The sequence below is a fragment of the Pteronotus mesoamericanus genome, unplaced genomic scaffold, assembly GCF_021234165.1.
Source record: "Pteronotus mesoamericanus isolate MK-2021 breed Mesoamerican mustached bat unplaced genomic scaffold, CSHL_Meso_final contig_44, whole genome shotgun sequence".
NCBI classification, from domain to species: domain Eukaryota; kingdom Metazoa; phylum Chordata; class Mammalia; order Chiroptera; family Mormoopidae; genus Pteronotus; species Pteronotus mesoamericanus.
This window is the reverse complement of record NW_026555166.1, coordinates 6,645,703-6,669,092: the sequence shown is the minus strand read 5'-3', so window position 1 is coordinate 6,669,092 and position 23,390 is coordinate 6,645,703. Positions and strand designations below refer to the sequence as shown.

Sequence of the window (23,390 nt, the reverse complement as noted above, 5' to 3'; positions counted from 1 at the left end):
CAGCCCCTTCCTACCTCTTCTGCCCAGGAATGCTATTCACTCCCCTTTTTGACATTGTGGGGTGCTATTCTGACCTTTTGCTTTAAAAACAGTCATCTGGGAGCTGAGGACATTGCTAAGCAAGGAAGACTACAGAGGGTGCTTGTGTTTGCCAGTGTTAGAGAGCAGCTTTCTTATGTTTGCTAGTAGTGTCATGGTGCCACACTATCCTGAGAGCAAAGGAGGCTGACTGGCTGGCATCAGACTGCCAGGCACAGGGTTTCCAGTAGAGAGTCTGGGCATTACCTTGTTGGGTTCAGAAAAGCTCTTATCAGTTCTCTGAGGAGAAGATGATCAGGCTTTAGTGAATTGACTGATCCTTGCCAGACCCACCAGATTGACCCAGTGCTACTGAGCTATAACCTGAACATGCTGAAGTACTCTTCAGGCCTTTTTGGGGGTCCCATGAAGCCCCACTCTGCTCTTGGTATTTATCAGTGTGTACTATGACTCCAACCAGTTTTCATACTGTGTTTCAACTCCTGCACTCACAGGTTATATTTACAGTGTTATGGCAAATGTCAAGACGAATCAGTGCATACACTCACCTGTCAGCAAGTTGTTCCCCACACACTACCATTATAGTGTGGGTTACTTTGTGGAGCTCTGCTGATAGCCATTAAAGGCCCACCTCCAAGCTTGGTGCTAAATTTAGAGAGCAGTTTCCTTTTGGTCTTTGGCCTTTGTGCAGAGAGAGAAGGCAGCATCCAGTGTCTCCTGTGGCCAACATTCTTGTGTGTTAGCCCTCAAAAGGATGGCCTGGCTGTGCAGACTCTAGAGTTCACTTGGTGATGACCTTAAAGTGTATCTTTTGGAACAGATTTAACAGCTGGAAATAACATGATTTATTCTGTGTTTAGGCTGGGATCATAGAAGAGATGTTAGAGGACACTTTTGAAAGCATGGATGATCAGGAAGAGATGGAAGAAGCAGCAGAAATGGAAATTGACAAAATTCTGTTTGAAATTACAGCAGGTATGACCCTGATTTTCATCATCCTTCTCGCCTGCTTTTATGGCCATTCTTCCTGTGTTCTCTAAATTAACTAGTAGCTTTTTCTTAAGGCTATAATTTCCTTCTACATTTTTAATTTTAGATTATACAAGTTATATCTTGAAAAATAAGCACAATACCTGTAACCATCTTTTTTTAAGACAGATAAAGAATTTTTTTAATTCGTAGAGTTTCCAAAGTGGAAAGGTGAAATATTGCTGTCACAAATGCACTTGGAAGCTACATTGGTATAGAATTTCTAAAAAGTAATCTGGCAGTAGCTCTTAAAAGCCCTTGACCTGAAGATTGATTTCTAGGAGTTAGTAATTAAGGGTAACTGAATGATTTAACTTAAGGGCATCTATAGTAGACTTACTTATAATATTGAAAAGTTTGAAACAAGCTAAGTGCCTAATAACAGAATATTGGTTGAATCAATTATGTTATATATGTTTTAATGGAATATATTATAGTTGTGATAGATAATGTAGGAATATATTTACTGACATGGAAATGTGTTCACAATATATCATGAGGGGGGGAAAAAGCCTTGTTATGAACATACACACTATTATATAAAAACCACATCTATAGAAAAATTGTACAAACCAGGCTTTCCAGGCTGGGGCTCCAGTGCTTGGAAAAGGAGTCCCCTCTATATCTGGCTGTGAAAATCAGCAGGGATTGCTTCTGAGAAAGACAAAGGGCTGTTAGAGACCTAGGTGCTGATTGTAAAGGGCCCCCACACAGACTCACTCAAGCATTGGGGACATACAGGGAAGAACTAAAATGATTAACTTTAGAATGAGGCCTGCACAGCAGGGGAGATGGCAACTCTTTTCAGGGGACAAAAGTGCTAGAAAGTATCAAATCCCTGCTCTCCTTTAAATTGGCTAACACCATTTGCCTTGCCTTAGTGATTCCAAAACTCTGCCCCACACGAGTCTCTTGTCTGGCCTGAGCCTCTTCCAGCAGCTCTTCTACACAAGAAACCTGCCTAAGCTCAAGCTATGGACCTTCCCCAAAATCTACACACCTCACATGAGCAATGAGTGCCCTAGACTTGCACTGTAGACTTTCTCAAAGGTCCACAAATCCCACAAACGTGTTAGCTGGCTTCAGCGAGCACTGTAGCGTCAACCAAGCAATTCCAAGATCAGCGCAAATGATGACCAGTCTCAGTATACCTTGTAACTCCCATCAAGTAGCTCCAAGCGTGGCATAAGTGGCAGCTGGACTGAGCTCACATCGTATGGCACAGCAAAGGGTCACAAGTCTGGCACAAGTAGCAGCCAGCCACTTTGCAGTGTAGCCTCTCCCAAATACCTCTAAGCCCTGCACAAGTGGCAACCAAAAGCAGATCACTTTGTAGCTCATACCAAGTGGTCCTAAGCCTAGCACAAGTGGTGGCTGACCTTGGTCTGCACCAGAGTCCCTTACCTTGGCCTGTACCAGGGCTACTCCCAAGGGGCACGAGACTCAACAAATCTAGTGGCTAGCTTCAGATCAGAGCAGAGCCCCTACCAATCAGCTCCACGACCAGCACACCCCAAGGCATGACTTGGCTGGCACCAAGTTATGCCAGCTCTGTGGGATCAGCCCTATACAACGCCTTGTCCACTATACTGGTGACCAGCACTTACAGCCAGTCAGCCTGAGGATCAGCCCAAACCACTGACATGCTAGCAGTATTTGGGGCCTAACAACAACAGGAGAGCACACACACAACCCATACAGGGGGCCCCTCTAAAGTACCTGGCTAAGATGACCAAGAAGCCTGTGCCACTGAGCCCCACAGAACATCTTCTATATAACCTCACTCTATCAAGACTGGGAGACATACCAGATCTACAGGATACATAGAAACAAACACAAGGAGTCAACCAAAATGAGGAGCCACAGCATATGTCCCAAAGAAAAGACCAGGACAAAACTCCAGAAAAAGATCTAAAAGAAATGGAGACAAGCAATCTACAATACATAGAGTACAAAATAATCCTTATAAACTGCTCCATGAGGACTTCTGGTCAAGATTGAGATATAGGCAGACATGCTTTGCTTCCTTGTTGCAATCATAGGAAGAATTACAACTAGATCTCAAAACAAAACATGCAGAACTGTCAGAAAATCGAGCTGTATGGAAGTCTGACAAACAAGGATTTAAAGAAGCCATATTCATCCAGATGGGAAAGAGAGGCAGAGTCGTGATGGGTGGAGAGGTATAAAGATGAAGTGTGGCACGGACATGTGGCAGTGGCGGCAGAGGAAGAGATGATCTCACATTCACATGTGGTGGATAAAAATCAGGAGGCACACCTTGGGAGCAAGTGACCCCAGCACCAGGCCACACCACACAGCCTAGGGTTCCAGTGCCGGGAAGATAAGTCCCCATAACTTCTGGCTATAAAACTAGTGGGGGTTAAGGTGGCAGAAGAAAATGCCTGATTTTCAGGAGACTCAGATTAAAGGGCCTGCATGGTCTTAGGCAACATATGCAAACTCACCCCCACTCTGGGATTCACTATCAGGGCAACAGCTAGAAGGGCGCCAGTCACATTCGAGAAGTTGGTGAAGAGAATGGAAATGGGGTGAGTGCTGGGCAAACCTCCAGGAGCCAGGCAGTGACACTATCCCGTTTCTGAACCCTCCCCTGACAAAGAGCCACAAAGTGGTGAGGTGGGTTACCCCACCCTGGTGATTACCTAAGTCTCCACTCCACACAATTTACAGGTGCCTTTTCTACAATAGGCCATGCTACTAAGACAGGGAGTCAAAGTAGCTCTACCTAATACACAGAAACAAATACAGGGAGGCTGCCAAAGTGAGGAGACATAGAAATATGACCCAAATGAAAGAATAGGAAAAAAAATCCAGAAAAAGAAGTAGACAAAACAGAGATAACCAGCCTATCAGATGCAGCGTTCAAAACAATGGTAATCAGGATGCTCCAAGAACTCACTGAGTATGGCGACAACATAAAGGAAGAAATGAAGGTTACACTAAGTGAAATTAAAAAAACCTGCAGGAAATCATCAGTGGAGGGGAGGAAGCTGGGATTCAAATCAATGATTTGGAACATAAGGAAGACATAAGCATTCAGCCAGAACAGCAAGAAGAAAAAAGAATTTAAAAAAAAAAAATGAGGATAGTATAAGGACCCTCTGGGACATCTCCAAACGTACCAACATCCAAATCATAGGGGTGCCAGAAGGAGTAGAAGAAGAACAAGAAATTGAAAACTTCCCTAATTTGGCAAAGGAAATAGACATACAAGTTCAGGAAGTAGAGAGTCTAAAACAAGGCGGACCCAAAGAGGACCACACCAAGACACATCATAATTAAAATGTCAAAGGTTAAAGATAAAGAGAGGATCTTAAAAGCAGTAAAGAGAAAAACAGAGAGTTATCTACCAAAGAGTTACCATAAGACTGTCAGCTGATTTCTCAAAAGAACCTTTGCAGGCAAGAAGGGAGTAACAAGAAGTATTCAAGTGATGAAAAGCAAGGACCTACAACCTAGATTACTCTATCCAGCAAAGGTATCGTTTAGAATGGAAGGGCAGATAAAGTGCTTCCCAGACTAGGTAAAGCTAAAGGAGTTCATCATCACCAAGCCATTATTACATGAAATGTTAAAGGGACTTATTTAAGAAAAAGAAGGTCAAAACTATGAACATTAAAATGGCAACAAATTCACAACTATCAACAACTGGATCTAAAAAAACAAACTAAGCAAACAACCAGAACAGGAACAGAATCATAGATATGGAGATCATTTGAAGGGTTATCAGCTGAGAGGGGGAAGAGGGAGAATGGAGAAAAAGGTGCAAGGATTAAGAAGCATAATCGGTAGGTACGAAATAGACAGGGCGATATTAAGAATAGTATAGGAAATGGGGAAGCCAAAGAACTTATATGCATGACCATGGGCATGAACCAAGAGGGTGGCAGGATTGCTGGAGGGAAGGGAGGTACCAGGCGGAGCAGGGCAAAGGGGCAGAGATTGGGACAACTGTAATAGCATAATCAATAAAGTATATTTTAAAAATGTTCAGTCTGACAACTGTAATAGAATAAACATAATTTAACAAAATAAAAATAAATAAAACCTAAAAATAAAATAAAAAATACTCAATGAACTTGGTAGAAAAACAGATGAACTCATTAAGAACTTCAACGAAGAGAAAGAAGACAATAATAAAGGATATAGATATAAAACATTGAAAAGAACAAATCAGAACTGAAAAATATAACTGAAATGAAAAATACACTAGTGGGAATCTACAGCAGATTAGATGGAGCAGAGGATCAGGTCAGCAATCAGGAAGACAAAGCAGTGGAAACCACCCAATCAGCAAAAGCAAAAATAAATAAAGAATTTATTAATTAATTTTAAAAATGAGGGTAGTTTAAGAGATTTCTAACACAACATCCTACATACCAACATTCGCATTACAGGGATACCAAATGGAGAAGAGAGAGATTGGAAACCTATTTGAACAATTAATGATGGAAAACTTCCCTAACCTGGCAAAGAAAATAGACATGCAAGCTCAGAAAGTACAGAATCTCAAACAAGATGAACCCAAGAGTCCACACCAAGACAAACCATGAATAATATGCAAAAAGTTAAAGATGGAGAATCTAAAAGTAGCAAGAGGAAAGCAGTTATATACAAAGGAGCTCCCATAAGACTATCAACTGATTTTCAACAGAAACATTGCAGTCCAGAAGATAGTGGCATGAAATATTCAAGGTGATGAAAGGCACAAACCTACAAATATGATTATTCCACCCAGCAAGGCTATCATTTAGAATCCAAGGAAGACAGTTTCACAGACAAGAAAACCATAAAGGAATTAAACATCACTAAACCAGTATTACAAGAATTGCTAAAGAGATTTCTTTAAGTAGAAAAGATTCGCAGAAGAAAAAAAATCTCATTGACAAAGGCAAACAGTAAAAGAAACCAATTATAAAGCTAGTACAAAGGTTAAAAGACAAAAGTAGGACTATCACGTGTAATTACAGATATACACTAAGGGTTACACACACACGAGAGAAGTAAAAAATAATGACAAAAACATAAGTGTGGAGGGGGTGGATAAAACAATAGTTATTTTAGAATGTGTTCAAACTTATGTGACCATCTACTTAAAACAGACTGCTATATTGATAGCTTACTATTTATGAAGCCCACAATAACCACAAACCAAAGATATGTAAGAGATATACAAAAATAAAGAGAGCAGAATCCAAGCATAACACTACAGAAAGTCATCAAAACACAGGAGAAGAAAGCAAGAGAATAAGAAAGGAAAGAGGAGAACTACAAAACAGTCAGAAAACAATAAAATGGCAATACCTACATATTATCAATAATTACTTATATGTAAATAAACCGAGTGTTTCAGTCAAAAAACACAATACAGCAAGATGGATTTAAAAAAAAAAACAAGACCCATATACATATACATAAGACCAACTTCAGATGGAAAGACACACACAGGCTGACAATAAAGAGATGGAAAAAGATATTTCATGAAAATGGAAATTTTTTTAAAAAGCTGGGGGAGGAATACTTTGATCAGACAAAATAAGATTTTAAAACACAGGCTATCACAAAAGACAAAGAAGGACATTTTACATACAATAGCTAAGATACGTAAGCAACCTAAGTGTCCAGCAATAGATGATTGGATAAAGAAGATGTGGTACATGTGTATAATGGAATATTACTTGGTCACAAAAAAGAATGAACTCTTACCATTTGCAACAACATGGATGGGCCTGGAGGGTATTATCCTAAGTAAAATAAGTCATACAGAGAAAGACAAATTCCATATAGTTTCACTTACATATGGAATATAAAAAACAAAGTACATGAACAAACAAAGCAGAAGTAAACTCATAGATACGGATGAGAGGATTGGGCATATGGGTGAAAAAACTAAAAGTACAAATTACCAGTTACAAAAATAGTCACAGGGATGTAAAGTGTAGCACATATATATGTATGGTAGCAGATGGGTACTAGACTTATCAGGGTAATCACTTCCTAAGAAATATAATTGTGTAATCACTATATTGTACACCTGAAACTAGTACCATATTGTATGTCAACTGTGTTTGGAAAATAAATTTTAAAAAAGGAACAGGAAACAAACCAAATAAACCTCATTAACCATTACTGAGAGACAACAGGAGGGACCTCTGCAGCCAGGATACCCTTCCCATTTCTCAATTGCCACACTGTGGTTGAGATCTGCCCAGTTCACATCTCCGCCCCTCCTACCCGCTTTATATCCTTAGTTACAGGAATTCTGTTCAGCTAGTCTTCAGGTGGTTCTCAGTGATGGCTGTTCTATAATTCCGCTGCAGTTTTGACCGTGGGAGGAAAGCTAGTACAACATTTATCTCCTGTGCCATTTCAATCAAAAGTCAAGTTTTAAATCTTTATTTTTACTTCTGGATTTTCTGAGTTTTATGTTTGTTAAAAATATAATTGGTGAGATTTAATTTTCATTTGTTTATTTGTTAGGGGGGAAAATACTAGTTATACCATACTCCAGAAAAACATTTTATGAAGATATAGAAACAATTTAGTTAGATTTGAAATCTTCATGAATCTTGAAAATTGAGTATTCAGTATTGTTTAGGAATGTAGATCAAGAGCTTCAGAACCAAAATTCTTAAAATCAAAATCTCTTTATAGTTATTATGACTTTGTTATCATTACAAGGTAGTGTCTGAACATTTGTCATAGTGAACAAAACCTCACCAGAACAGCTTGTTTTATTGCCCCTTCTCTGACGGATTGATCCGGGTATGAAAGGCAGGGAAGATGATGGATCACTTCCTTAAACCAGTTTTTGTTAATCTATTCACTGTTTTTTTCAGGTGCCTTGGGCAAAGCACCTAGTAAAGTGACTGATGCCCTTCCAGAGCCTGAACCGCCAGGGGCAACAGCTGCCTCAGAAGAGGAGGAGGAGGAGGAGGAGGAAGCCCTGGAGGCCATGCAGTCCCGGCTGGCCACACTCCGCAGCTAGGGGGCCACCCAGCTGGGCCCTCAACCTTTTCTCATGGCCTGTCTGCCAGGTGTGCGCACACTCCTCTGAAACAGCAGCCATTTATGTATCTCTTGCACTACATCTCTGCGATGAGGCTTTGCATTATAAAGGTTTTCTTCACTCCGCAGAGGTTTTTGGGGATTGTTCTTGAGAGGTGTAATAAATGCTTCATTTTCAGGGCTATAAACAGAAGTATCTTTTTTGGAGGGAGGGCAAAAGAATTTGGTCTTCTTGCAAAACACTTCTGAGAATGGAGTTCATTGCCTGAATGTTGAGATTCTGTACATTTTTTTTTTGGTCTGTAAAACACTATATAAATGGATTTTAACAAATTTCTGCTTTAACACTTGGTCTTATTTTAGATTATCATGTGCAGTGAACTTTCAAAGTGTTTGCTATTTCAAAGTATTTCATATGTGGCCTTGGAAAGAGATGTATGAGACTTGGAAGCTCAGAAGAAAGGGCTTCTCCTCTGTGGGTGCTTCTCCCCAGCCTTCACAGACAATGTGTGGGAGCCACTTTGTGCTTTTTAACATCTGTTTAACCAGAAAGATGATCGGGGATTGTGACTCTGTCCTGTTTGGGTGGATGTATTACATCCTTGGAGGTATGTGGGGGGAGGGAGTCAGGGGACTTTTCTTCCCTTCCTTCCCATTGCAAGTTGAACCCATAGCAGGCAACTAGGAGATTAGAATACTCTCTGATTGCCTGGCCCTGCTTTGGGCTGGTGGTTTGGACACGGGATATGGGCCTACCCATAAGTGCTTTCTCAGAGCCAGGAGCTGACCAGTGAAAGGTATGGTGTGGTCATGCATCACCATAAACAGCTCTCACACATCTGAAATATTCCTAAGTTACATTTATAAATAATTCAACAGTGGCAATTTATATTTGTGTTTGACAGTTTATAAAGCTCTTTGACATATGTGGTCTCATTCAATCTTAACAAATAAGGAAAACAGCTCACCTTGTACAACTGGGACTTGACCCAGATGCCTCTGGTCCAAGTCCTAGGGATAGTAAATCAGGCAGAAAAAAACCCAACCACGCTCTCACAGGTTGGTTTTTGCAAATTGTATGGAGAAATCCTGATGTCTCAGATATTGCTGCAGTGAGGCCTTTCTAGTCTCCTCATGCAAAATGGAAATCTTGATATTTATCTTCAGGATTTACTTTCTTATTTAAGTAAACATGTTTTAGAGCAGTTTTAAGTTCATAGCCCAATTGACTATAAAATACAGAGTTCGCAGAGTACTGCCTGTCCCAGCGGGCACAGTTTCCCATTTTGTGTATCAACATCCCTCCCACACCACAGAAGTACATTTGTTACGGAAATCATACAATGTGTAGCCTTTCAGGTTGGCTTCTTTCAGTTACTAATATGCATGTAAGTTTTGTTTTTTGATGGCTTAGTAGCTCATTTCTTTTTATTGCTAAATAATATTCCAGTGTCTGTATGTACCACACAACCCATTCACCTTGTCGAAGGACATCTTGGCTGCTTCCAAGTTTTGGCAATTACGAATAAAGCTGTAAACATTCATGTGCAAGTTTTTGTGTGGACACATTTCAACTCATTTATTTAAATACTGAAGAATGTAACTGCTGGATCATATGGTAAGAGTATGTGTAGTTTTATAAGAAACTGCCAAACTGTCTTCCAAAGTGGCTGTGCCATTTTACATTCCTACCAGCAATGTATGAGTGTTCCTACTGCTCTGCGTTCTTACCAGCTTCGGTGGCACTGATTTGGACTTTGACCATCTTAATAGGTGTGTAGTGATGTCTCATTGTTTTAACTTGTAGTTTCTTAATGACATGACGTTGAACATTTTCTCAATTTCTCAATGCTTTTTTGTCATCTGTATATCTTCTTAGGAAAGGTGTCTGTTTAGGTCTTTGGCCTATTTTTAATTGGTTTTCCTTATTATTGAATTTTAAGAATTCTTTGTATATTTGGGATAATAGTTCTTTATCAGACATGTCTTTTTCCAGTATTTTCTCCCAGTCTGTGGCTTGTCTTCTCGTTCTCTTCACGTTTTCATAAAACAGAAGTTTTTAATTTTAATGAAGTCTAGCCTACCAATTATTTCTTCTTCCATGATTGTGTTTTTGGTGTTGAACCTCAAAAGTCATTACCATACTCAAGGTCACCTAGATTTTCTCCTATGTTACATTTTTGGAGTTTTATAGTGTTGTTTTTTTTTACATTTAGGTCTGTGATCCATTTTGATTTACTTCTTGTGAATCATTTAAGGTCTTTATTTAGATTTTATTTTTGTATATGGACCCAGTTGTTTCAATACCATTTGTTGAAAAGACCATCTGTGTTGTATTTTATGATCCCAACAATAATTGTGTTCCCTTGTCAAAGATCAGTTTACTATACTTATGTGGGTCTGTTTAAGGGCCATGTTGTTTCATTGCTATATTTACCTATTCTTTTGACAATACCACACTATCTTTTCTTCCATACTGTTTAATAATTTACCTTTATAGCAAGTGTTGAAGTCAGATAGAGTCAGTCTTCCAGTGTCATTTTTCTCCTTCAATATTGTGTCAGCGCTTCTGTATCTTTTACCTCTCCATATAAATATTGGAATTGATTTGTTAATATCCACAGATTAACTTGCTGAAATTTTGATTGGGATTGCACTGAATCTATAAATGAAGTTAAGAAAAACTGACATATTGACAGGATATGGTTTTATGATTGCATTTACCTGGCAAGTTTATTCACAGTGTGATATTGAAATTAAAGAATGCTCATAACCCTGGGCATTTTTGTTCTTATGAGGATGATCAGAATCTATCCAGGTGGATGGATGGACAATCAGAACAAATAATGACAGCTACTGTCCCAGCCATTCAAGTAAAATGATACAAATATAGGGTTTGTTGTAATTGTTTAAAGAGGTTCTGTATTCTCCATTCCTGCCTTGAGGCCAGGAAAAAAACATTGTTGGCTCCTTATCATGTAAATATTCCATTTCTCCTCAGTACTCTAATGGACATCATTGGAAACAAAGGTGAGTCAGATACTCTCCTGGCCCTGGAAGGATCCACAGCCTGGGAAAGGAATTACGGTGTAAACGACTGCATTAGAAGTTCCCTTCAACTTAGGTCCAGCACCAGTGGCACCAGCTTCTACTCTTCCCACTTTAACTATTTGGTGCCCTCAAAAATAAATCAGTTTCAAGGGTACTCAGAATAGCATTCCACACCACCAACTCATTTGTTTTGTTTTTGAACACATCTTACTTTTTAAAATCACGGTTTTGCTTATGGTAATCACCCAGCAGTTCACTTTAGATAGATTGTAACCCCACTTTCCCTGTCTCTCCCTCCTCTCCCCGTGCTTTCTATCAAAGATGCCTTCCTGAGCACGCACAGCTCACATGGTCTTAGGCCCCCTTGTCCTGCATATTTCCAGGTGTGTCTCAGAACCCCTTGAGGGAAGAGGTTATGACTCATTTGTTCTCAGTACTTGTGCCTGCCTCTTCACTTCTCCCTGACATCCAGCCTCATGACTGTGGCTATGGGAACAACTGTAAAAAAAAATCATAAAGCTTTCAAAGCTTTGAAGAACTGGGACCATTTTTCTTGTCCTATCCTGTGACAGATGCTCTTGAAATGCTAATGTGTGTTACCAGTAGGAAAGGCTCTTAAGTGAAATAAACTTGGAAAATGGTTAAAATAAACAAAGCAGGTTTCTTTACAACTTTGTAGAGCCTTTCATATGCTTTTTCCAAATTTATTTGACCAAAACGATTTTATTTTTGAGATACCAGAGTTAACATTTTTTAGCTCCTAAGCCATTTCAGAAATGCAAGTCTAAATCAGTAGGGAAATAACCTTTTCTTAAGCTAAGAAAATTTTACACATAATTAATTTCAGGTTTAAAAAATGTGCCTGGGATCCAGTGCAGGGAAGAGCAGGGAGTGCACCAAGGTCAGAGGCTCCAGTGGGAACCAGCACAAGGACCACCCACTCCCCTGTCCATTCACAAGCCAGCCTCTGGCAAGCCTCAGATATTGGGAGACCACGCCTGGTTTCTTCCCCAGAAATGGCTGGGAGCTTGGAGAAGCGACCCCTTCCTGCAGGAAGGCAAAGGGGCCTGCAGGGGACCTCCGGCAGGAAGCCCCAATTCAGGCATGGAGGGAGACGTGCAGAAAAGCAGCCAGGAGGCAGGCCCCGGGTGGGCACTGGGGAGAGGTCCACAGACTTCTTTCCTAGTAGCTTTACAGTTTCACACAGTTTGTGCCCAAAAGCACAGGCTGGGAAATGCCCTGGAGATGTCAGAAGGCTCAGTCGGCAGCTGCTGGTGGGTTCCAGTCGCCCAACGCTGAGGAGTATCGATGGTGCTGAACCACATCAGCTTCTCTGCAGGGCCCTGGGTCTACATCTCCTGAGTGGAGAGCAGGGCTGTGGGCCTGGTGGGGATCCATTAACTTCTTGAGGAGTGACCTGGCTGGCGAGAACAAGGATGTCTCCATCAGAGCCTGAATTAGCCACTGGAGTTCATTTTGAGCTCCTCAGCAGGGAAGTGCCCAGGCTCTGAGGAAGGCAGGATACAAGGCGGGGTTTGAAGGTGAAAGGTCTCCCGGGAGAACCTGGCTCCCAGGTCCAGCCGAGCAGCCCTCAGGGGGAGCGCCGTGGCCCCGCTCAGCTGGCAGGTCCAGTCTGCTGACCTTGTTCATGTCCTCACTCTGCCTGGCCCTTAGGTAATAAACAGTCCTGTGGCCACTTTAGATCTCCAACACTGTGTCTTTTCAAATTATAATATGCAGGTGTCCAAGCAGCACATTAGTCATCATTTCAATCTTCTTCAATAGTAAGGCTCCTTCCCTGGCCTGGGGAGGGGTGGGGGTCTTGTTTGCCTTGGAAGGGGGCTGGTTGTCTTCCTCTCTCCGTGGGTCACTTCCTCCCCCCTCACTAGCCTGGACAGATTGCCCAGCAGGGAGAAATGGATGGCAACGTGAGAGGCCAGACTAGCTAGGAAGGTTTACAGGTGAGGGCTCCTGCTGAGGAGTGGCTCTGTGCTTCACACACCTTGGAGCCCCTCGCGCAAGCCCCTCTGCTCCTGCAGTCCTTGCTATAGACAGGGCATCTCAGCTGGCTGCTGCCGACCTCCCTCTGTCAGGCCTTCGCTGGGCAGGACCCCACATAAAAGGAGGCCACTGGAGTCCCACTCCAGCCTCGTGGCTGCACTCGCTTTGAGGCCACACTTGGCACCACACTCTGGAAGAGAGCCAGGGCCTCAGGGTCACCAGCTGGCCCTTGGGAATTCCCTTTGACAACCTGCTCTGTTACAAGATTCCTCATGGGACTCCCATCACCTTTAAAAACATTTTCTCCTTAATACGTACATGATGGGACTGCTTATTCAGACTTTTAACATGATGGGACTGCTTATTCAGACTTTTACTGGACCACACAGACAATTTTGGAGATAAGAAGACTTAGGAGATCAACTGGGCCAACTTCCCGAATTTACAGGTAGAGAAACTGAGGCCCAGGGTCGGGGAGGGATGCGTAAGGAGATGGTTGGTTGAGGAGAGAGCTGGAGTGGACTGGAGCCCCCGGAGAGCTCCTCAGATAAGCCCAGGGATCCTCAGGCCCTGGTCTCTGCCCTGCTTTCCCACCCCAGCCCTCCCGTCACTCTGTGCACGCTGCTCTTTTTGAACCAGCTGGTGAGCTCTTTCTGAATCCTTTCTCCGCCCCTCCCTCTCTTCCAGCCTCATTCAGTCAATGCCTCCCCAGAGCTGAAGGCCTCAGGAAAGCCTCTGACCCCTCACTCTCCATCCAGCGCCCCAGCAGACCACGCTTAGCCTCCCCTCTGATGGCCAGATAGGACAAATGAAAACAACCAGGTGCCATGGTCACACACCAAATTAGCAAAAATCCAAAAGAGCAGTGACACCCTGATTGCCTGGGTGTGGGTGAAGAGCCAGGCGTGCACAATGGTGGAAGCAGAATTGTCCAGTCTGTTTTGCAGAGCAGTCTGGCAATATCCGTTACACTTAAAATACACATGAACTCTAACCTGGCAGTCCCACTCTGGAGATTTTATCCTATGAAAATAAAGCACCAATATACAAGGAAGCAAGGATGTTTATTACAGGACTGATAGAAGTAACACACACATGCGCACATACACATAGAAACCTGCAAACAACATAAGGATGTCAATAAGGATGCTTTTCCCTTTTTATTGAATTTATTGGGGTAACACTTGTTTAAAAAATTACACAGGTTTCAGGTGCACAATTCTACAACACATCATCTGTACACAGTGTTGTGTGTTCAAATATCCATCCAAGATGAAGACTGTTGACCAAATGGCAGCTATGGGGTTTCAAGCAGCTCTTACCAAGTGAGAACTGCTAGCTGTGGACATGCACGGCAGGGTGCCATCTTTGACACGTATACCCCTAAAAACCCTCCTATGCCCATGAGGGTGGGCTGTGCCTGGCCCCCGATTATCAGGGGTGGGATTGGGGTAGGAGAGGGGAAAAAGAGGACGATGGCTTTGAGGGTGCAATGAGACCCCCAGGTTGGGGTTCCGAGACTGGACTCTAAATGGAGGTGAGTGCAGCCGCTGGGGCTGGGGTCCAAGGCCAGGGCAGGCCAAGCAGCTAACCTGGGCCAGACTGCACAGAGCCCCTCCTCAGCGCAAGGTGGTGGTGGTCCTGGACCAGGACTGGGGTGGCTGGTGCTGCTATAGTTGGACTGAAGCTGACCCAGCCCTGGGTTAGGGGTGAATCATATGGCCCAGACCTGCCCCTCAGTGAATTTCATCATCTTTAGCATGAGATGGTTTCACGGATGGGCATTTAACCTTACTTGGGTCCACCAAATACCTAGGACTCAAGCTAAGCTCTGGGGAAAGAAGTCTACTTTCACCAGGGGCTTGAAGTTGTGAGAATGTGAAGTTGGAGCTGCAGCAGCCCTCTTGGCACCATGAGAAGGCTCCTTGTCTGAGAAGGGAATGCCCCAAGGGAAGGGTGACAAGAAAGTCGGAGAGAAAGAAACAGTTTGTCCTGTGGATATCATTTCAGATGTCCAAGGCCACTTTTTAATTTTGTGAAACAAATTCTTCTTTTTCCCAATTCAGCCCAAGTCACTTTTTGTCACTTGCCATGCAATCATGATTGATCCGCTAGCTCTTGTCAACTTCTGCCTCTTCTTGTGGCTGAGCAAGGCCTCCCCCACCACCCGTCCTTGTGTAACCAAACAAAACAGAGGTTCGCCTGCCTGCTGCAACAAAAGCCGAACTTGTGAGGCAGGTGCTGGTGCAAAAGGAAAGAAGTTTTATTCCCATTCGCCCAACCTGGGAGAATGGTGGACTCCTGTCTCAAACACCACCTCCCCTTTCTGCTCAAGCCTGTGGTTCTTAAAGGGTTAGGGAAGAGAGGGCTTTTCTTTCTATCCTATAATCTTGCTAACTTCTGGGATGCTAGACGCCCTGTCCTCTTTATTGCTTTTGGTGTGCTAGGTGTAAGACCCTCCCCGCGCCGCTGTCTTGGCCAATGGGGGAGACTCCGCGGTGCTCGGACAGTCTTGGGTAACGCTGGGACAGGTCTGACACAAAGTGGGCATCCCACTTATTTAGTGACCAGTTCTGGTCCCCAACGTGTCTTCCTGACTTCCACCCCCAGAGCTGAAATGGGCCTTCAGGCAAGGATTGCATCCAGTCTCCGCAAGCTTTGCAGGACTAGGACTAGGCGAAAATACGACGAGGCGGCCCCTTGTGCTCCGGAGATGCCCGGTGGGAACCAGGTGTCCTGAGGAGGACTCTCCGGGGTGGGGGCGGGGGGATGCCTGGGTGCCCACAACCCTTCCCAGGTTTTGTGCCAGGAGGGCAAGGGGCGCACCAGTATTGGCTAGAGGCGGCCCCCCCCCCCAACACCTCCCCTCCTCCCGCCTGGCACTGGCACCCGTCGCCGCCTCAGGGTGGCTCTGCTTCGCTGACCGCCAGGAACGGGGACTGTAGCAGTAGCTGTGGTTGTGGCGGCAGCCACGCTTAGAAGCGTGGGATCATCGTAGGCTGAGGCACCATCCCCCCTCCCTTGCCTTCTCCCGCCCGCCATCCTCCCTCGGTTCCCCGCTTCCCTCTCAGCCCTTTCCCTCTGCGCCGCCGCACTCTCCTCCGCGCCTAGCCTCCTCTGCCCAAGGACTGCTGTGCTGCAGCTGAAGGCAGATCCTGTTGCCCCCAGAAGTGTGCTAGGTGACACGCGGGGAACTTTCTCACAGGTTGCAAGGGCTGGGTCCCGACCGCCGTCCAGCAGCCGTGGATCCGCCCGCGAGTGCCAATAGGCCCCTGCTCTGCGCTGCGCGCCCCGCCCCGCCCCCTCCCCCGCTGCTGCCACCTGCGAATGCCTGGCTACCACAGCCGTCTGCTCCCACCATGCCCCGGCCCCAGGTTAATGAGGCCTGAGGTCCTCATGCCTGGAACCCCCTTCTGCAAAGTCAATTCCTCTGAGGCCCACTGCCCTCTCTTCACCTCCCCGAGGCGGCTTCTAGCCAGAGTTAGATGAACTCAGCGCACCCGCCAGGAGGCCGAGTTGCCCAATTTAAGGGCCAGATAATTCCTGCAGGGGGCACCCCGCAATGCACCCAGGCACGTGGAGAATGTGTGTGTGTTGTGGGGAGGCGGGGCGGTGGTTAGGGGTGAAGCTTCGTAGCTCTCCTAGCTTCCGGGACAGAGAGCTGGCAATGGGAAGGCCAGGAATGTCCTGGCGGAAGCGCGCAGCGCAACCCCTGAGGGTTCAGCAGTTTCAGGGCCAGGGGGTCCCTGGGTTGCAGTCAGAGCACGCTGTAGAGGAGCTGAGTTTAGAGCCTGCTACCTGGGGGCCTGAGGATTGGTTCCTGCATCTTGGACGAGATCCCTGAAGAGTCAAGGGACTCTGCCCCACTCCTCCAAGGTTGAGGAGAGAGTCAACCCGCAGTGGCCTCAGTGGGAGCTGGACACAGAGGATAGGCCACCCGCGCCCCGGAGAGCAGAGTCCTCGCAGTCCCAGCGGCCACGAAGGTAGAGGCACACGTGTAGGGGACCAACTGGGAATGGTTTCAGTGCGGACCCATGTCCAACCAAGGACGGTAGGTTCATGCGGAAACAGAATGCCCAGCCCGGCCATCTTCTGGGAACTGTGAAGAGCCCAGAGCTCCAGCCCAAAAACGGGCAAGGGGCAGAGCTCTAGGCTTACAAGGTCCCAGAGCAGGATGGCCTGAGGCAGCATGGTTCTGGAGCGCTGGCCAGGTTAATACCCTTCCCGGTAGGGAGAAGGCCAGGAAGATGCAGGCTAGTTTCTGGGGGGTTGCCTGGGGGAACCCCCGCCCCTTTGCGGTGAGGGCTGGGTTCCGGAAAGCAGGGCCCAGTGGCAGCTCTGGGCTCAGAGATCTTGGAAGCTCTAAAGCCCCTTCGTGTTGCAGGTGGCCCCCTAGGGCATGGGGAGGAGCGCATGCTGGAGGTGCTGGTGGGCACTGACCCCCAGGGCCATTTGTGTCCAATGATGTCTGAGGCAAGGCCCTGGAGGAGGTTCAGGGCCACAGGCCTGCCCCAGTCCAGGCCCCAGGCTTCTGTAGAGGCAGCGAGGAAGACCCTGGTGCAGCCTCTTCTAAGATGTCAAGGTCTTCTGCCAAGTCCTGCACCGGTGGCTGCAGCCCAACACATTGTGGCACCAGGGACCACAGTGGAGAGGAAGGGCAAAGTCAGCACCAACAATGTGAACCTCTTGCTTGGGACCTGTCCCTACATTGGCCACATGGGGCCAACCTGACTGAAGCCTCCTCCATGGTGCTCAGCAACTGGACGGGCTGGTGAGTAGGCACTTCCCCCTCTCCGTTCTGTTTGGCCCATGCATGGGCTTCCAAAGCTGGGAGCCGGTGACCTGGGGGTTCCTTGGGAGAGCGAGGCCTGCACTGAGGACCTTTGCTGCTTATGGACCGTGGGTCATTGACTGAAGAAGTTGTCTGGAAGGCAAGTTATTTTGATTGGCAGGAGAGTGGTAAGTTATGCAGGAGAAGGGCCAGGGTCTCCAAACCATAAAAATCAGTGCCTTCTGATCAAGTAGCCATGGCCATGTGTCTCTCGTAGTCCAAGAAGCAGAGGTTGAGAATCCTACCAAAGAGACCATTAAGGGGCCATCCAATGAGGTAGTGGGGCTCAGGTCCTACAAGACAAAAAAGGAAAAAGAACATTTTTAATGAACTGAGGAAAGGTCAACAGTTTTTAGTGCTGTTTATAGGTCAGATAACACGTGACCACTGGATTATCAATTGGCAGGGCGTTTACTGATCTTGAAAAAGGCAGTTACTAAAGAAACAAGATTGGATCGATTGAAGCAGATGAGAAGTAAGGACTTAGAGAGAGCATGGAGACATCATTTGTAAAACTGGCTTGTGTATCTAGCCATATATTTTTTTTTGGTCCTAAACCATCATAGTACAATGTATTCCCAGTGGAGTTTTGCAGAACTCCATTTGAGACATCTATATTCCTTTCCAGCTTGGAGAAAAAAGAAAAGAAAATGTATTCCCTGGGATAAGAGCCAAATGCTATTGAATGAATATTTTGAAATTGTCCAGAATTTGCACAGTGTCTCCAAAAGCTGGATATTAGAGCTTTAATCTTAATTCAGACTTCTGGGATGATTCTGCACTTAAAATGCATTTTAAAATCATAGAAGGTAAAAACAGATAAAGTTTAAATATTAGTAATAACAATCTAATGAATGTCACATGGCAAAGGATTTATTTTACTGTCCCCTTTCCTCAAATCTTCCAAGTCTAGAAAGCAAACCCTAATAAGAAAAATAATTCAATCCAAGTGTAACCTTTTCAATACTGCAGAGTAGAAACAGTCAAGTAACACTGGGTGTTCTTTTTTTTTTTATCATGTACAAAGTGTTTCCCTATTGGGATATTATTTTTTATTTGAAAAAGAATAATGGGGATATTATTTTTGTTAAAATAAAAAGACTGAAGGTTATCTTTAAAGAATTATCAATACAATGTTTACATTCTGGGAGAATTTTTTTTTTTTTTGTCCAGCCTAATTACATTAGATTTCCTCTGTCTATGATGTCATGATGATAAAAGAGCATGGAACAAATTAGTTTGAAATGTGAATACAAAAAAAATATGTATTTTTGACAACTTTGTATTTTCTTTCATATATTTAAAAAGCATTAAATGGACTAATTAAAATAACTGATACAATTTTTTCCACAAGCAATAATTAAAAATTTAAAAATACTCTCTTTATAGATAAAGCAAGAGAAAACACTATTTCCCATTAAAAAATTAAGTTCTTTTTTAAAAGATTGCATTTATTTTTAGAGAGAGGGGAAGGTAGGGAGAAAAAGAGGGAAAGAAACATCAATGTGCAAAAGAAACATGGATTGGTTGCCTCTCGCACACCCCCAACTGGTGCCTTGCCCACAACCCAGGCATGTGCCCTGACCAGAAACTGAAACAGTGACCCTTGGGTTTACAGGACAATGCCAAACCCACTGAGCTACAGCAGTCAGGGCAAAAAAAAAAGAAAGAAAATGAAGTTCTTTTAGCACATAGCATTCTTTTTTAAAGAATCCCACAAGATTTCCTAATTGTAATCATTATAAATACACACACATATACATGCATTTATATATGCAATAAATATAAATATGTGTATATGCACATGTGTATATATTAAATAAATGTATTTATAAAATATGTTTATATAAATGCATATGTACAAAATAAAACACCCAAATCCTCCAATGAATGGGTTTTTTTTTAGCATTGACTGACATATAGAAGCAACTTGTAAGCCCCCCAAAACACATAGACAACTAGACTGCTATTGTTCCTGAGAAGTCACTAGGAGAGAAGAAAAGAAATTTCTACCTGATATGACAAAAGATGCTTTTTGGGAAATTCACACATGTAACTAGAACAAATTACATCCTTGTCATCTTAGAACTCTCAGGGCAGGGAGCTAGGCTTGTAGTTGCCTCAGCTCTGTGTCGATAACACGAATGACCTAAATAGCTGCGTGCCAGCTTTTCCTCCATGGCTTCGCTTCTTCTTGCTCCAGCAGGTATCACCAGCACTTCCATATAACCTGTAAGAGTCAATAAAACATGAACTAAATCTCAGATTCTTCTAAGATCTCTTAGTTTACCTGTCCTTTCTCCCTTTGGTTTTTGTGTTTACTATGATGTTTCAAGGTCTATGGAAAGGAAAAAAATAGGTACAAAAGCTGCCATAATTTCAAATGGAGAAGTTACTTGGAAAGTTGTTAAGTCCACAGCACTACCAAGGACAAACAGACAATTGCATTTTATGTCAAAAGCTCACTGATGTGTTGCGAATTGTGAGAAGAGAAAAGGCATGATGGGACAGCCTAGTTAGAAACACAGTGGATCTTGGAACAGAGCAAATAACCACAAATTCTGCTCCTGAAACCCCTTTGAGTTAGAAAGCGAGGGGAAGAAGGTGAAAGCACAGTCGGTGGGAGATCAGTCCCTGGAGTAGCTGAGTGCAGAACAGGAGAGGCTGGGCACTCCTGGAGGAGGCCGACAAAGGCTGTTCAACCGGGGGGTCTAGACAAGTTGTAAGGCCCCACCAAGCAAGCTAGTGTCAGACAGGTAGGAGCAAGACACAATTAGCTGTGTATCAGGAAAGTTTTTTCATTGGAGTTTTAGTAATGTAAAGCTTGCAGTGAAATCAGATGATAAGATAAAGTGGGATAGAAGAGAGAACGCAGAAAAAGAAAAAAATGAAGACTTCATTTAGTGCGCAATAGTATACAGTAGGTGCTTACTTCTGACTGAATAGTTATGCTTTATAATTATATTGAAATAGTATTTATTAATATTTGTGTAGCTTCATATATCTGATAGAAGTCTAATTTCAAAGCTACTTTTAAAACCACACAATAATTAATCCAAGTTGTCTACTGTTGATAAATTATTCAAATTCCTGAAATTGTTTCAATTATTTGGTGTATACTAAAAAGTAGCATATACCTCATCTGGTGACAGTGGTTGGAATTATGCTTTTAGAATCATAATTTCCATTAGCGAACCCTGCTTATTCAATTTAACCATTTTTAGTAATACCACACCCTGCAGGCACTATCATTTTATTACATGAACAAATAAGCAGCGATGAAAATAGAAACAAATGCTTTCTGCCTATTTGTACACAGAAGTAAGGTAAGAAGGTCTTTGAACTCCATGAACTTATAATTCAATTGGAAAAATGACACAAAAATACCTTATATAAATATTGGTTAAATAAACCTTCAGAAATTATGTTTAAAAGATCATATGCAAAGTGATATGGTTAACTCCCTGCTAAAGAATATAAACCATGCTGTTTAAATTGTCCCCCTTCTCTGATCACATCACCACTTAAAAGGTCTGCTGCTATTTTTAACTCACAGAAGTGGGATTTATTTTTTATTTTTCCCTTGTAAATGGTTATATACATTACTCATGCTTGAGAAACATTGACATCAGCTGGAGTCACTATGATTCAGAGGAGAGAACAGCTTTTAAAGTCAAGGAAAACTTCACAAAGAAATAAATGAACTGTCTTTGAAGCATGGACAGGATATGCCCTGGCTGGTAGGGCCTAGTGGGTTGAGCGCCAGCCTGCAAACCGAAAGGTCGCTGGTTCAGTTACCAATCGGGGCACATGCCTGGGTTGTGGGCCAGGTCCGCAGTTGGGAGGGTGCGAGAGGCAACTGATCAATGTATTTCTCACACATCGATGTTCCTCTCCTCTCTTTCTCCCTAAAGAATGGATAGGATATGGATATTACAGAAAAAGGATGAGTTTATTCTATGTAAAAAAAAAAAAATAAGTGGTATCCTTAGTAGCAAATGAATAAAACAATTCTGACAGAATAAGATATAGGAAGATGGCTCTATTGAAGATAGTTTTAACATATACCTAGGATACTGAATTTACCAGTTTTCAGCTACTGAACATTCCCTAGTGAGGACCTTGGTAAGGAGGTACCTGACAGCAGGATGCAGCACGCCCAGCAATGCAGTTGGGGACAACGGTGTCAGGAGTCTAATGTAAACATCCAGGAATGGCAGGGGCTAAGGTAGACATTTCAGAAGGCATCGTGAAGGGGAAAATATTCTGAACTTGACAACCAACAGAAAGTGGGGAAAATAAACATTGAACTCAATGCTTTATTATTACTTATGTAAGAATAGAGCCATTGCTTACAAGAATGGGGAAGTCTGTAGTAATAATCAGGACATTTGAGCGGCAAGGGTCTCAACACAAGAAGAGCTGATCCCACATAACTCAGTGGGAGGATGATGGTATGAAATGCCACAGCTGAGTTAGTGCACACCAGGCAGTGTCACCCTGGGATAGCGGCTGGCTGCCAGCACAGATAAGGCCCAGTGATTTCATCCTGCATTCAGGTGGTAAATGTGACATATGTGTGTCTTAGAGTCCTGGACATGCACTTTTGTTATTATTTTTATAATGTTACAAAAGATTTCTGGACTAAGAACTGACATGAAACTCCCGGGCTGGGAGGCAGGGCAGCTGCAGAGGCCACGGATCACATCAGAGGGATGAGACCCTGCCTGCTGTGGGAGCAGAACTTTCAAGGATTCAACTTCAAGCCAGGGTAGTCCTCCTTTTAAAGCAGAGATTGGGACCACATGACAAAAAAGGTGTGTTTTTGTTTCATGCAAGGTTTGTCTAAGGCTCACTAGTGGCCAGTCTGGTTGGGACAGAGCCTCTGAAGGGATGATAAAAAGTGGCTCAAGAGCTGTAAACAATTGGGAAGCCTCGAACAGACTGCCTAAGGGCAGACAGGTTCAACATCGGACATCATCAGAGGCAGATCCAGAAAGAAAAAACAGTGCTTTCCTACCATAGAAATTCACACCGCAAAGTCAGGAAATCAAGACAGATCAACTTAAGAAGGAGAAGCAAAAGAGAAGAGTCTCACAAATAATAAGAAGACAAAGAAACACCCCCTAGTCGAAGGGAAAGGAGGAATCCCCAGAAACAGAACTAAATGAAAGGCAAGTAAACTATCCAATACTGAGTTCCAAACAATGGTTCTAAAGAAGCTCAATGAGCTCAGTGAGCTCAGAGAGAATTATAGAAAACTACAGGGAAACTACAAGGAACTTACTGCAAACCATATCAGCATGAAAAAGGACATAGAAACTCTCAATAAGACAAGAAGAAATGAAGAATACAATTTCTGAATTGAAGAACACAGTAGAAGGAATCAAAAGCTGGCTAGATGAAG

The 23,390-nt window shown here is 43.6% G+C and overlaps 1 protein-coding gene across 2 annotated transcripts in view; it reads left to right on the top strand.

Annotated features, from left to right (window-relative positions):
- CHMP3 (charged multivesicular body protein 3) overlaps positions 1-9,662 on the top strand; it is a 122,504-nt gene extending 112,842 nt beyond the window's left edge. The window contains exons 6-7 of one of the 2 annotated variants that reach the window (XM_054577688.1): positions 900-1,014; positions 7,932-9,662. In XM_054577688.1, coding sequence (XP_054433663.1) covers positions 900-1,014; positions 7,932-8,080 — 264 coding nt within the window. In that variant the 3' untranslated portion in view covers positions 8,081-9,662. The remainder of the gene's footprint in view (positions 1-899; positions 1,015-7,931) is intronic. The other variant, XM_054577687.1, reaches the window with a different exon arrangement.
- Positions 9,663-23,390: the final 13,728 nt, after the last annotated feature.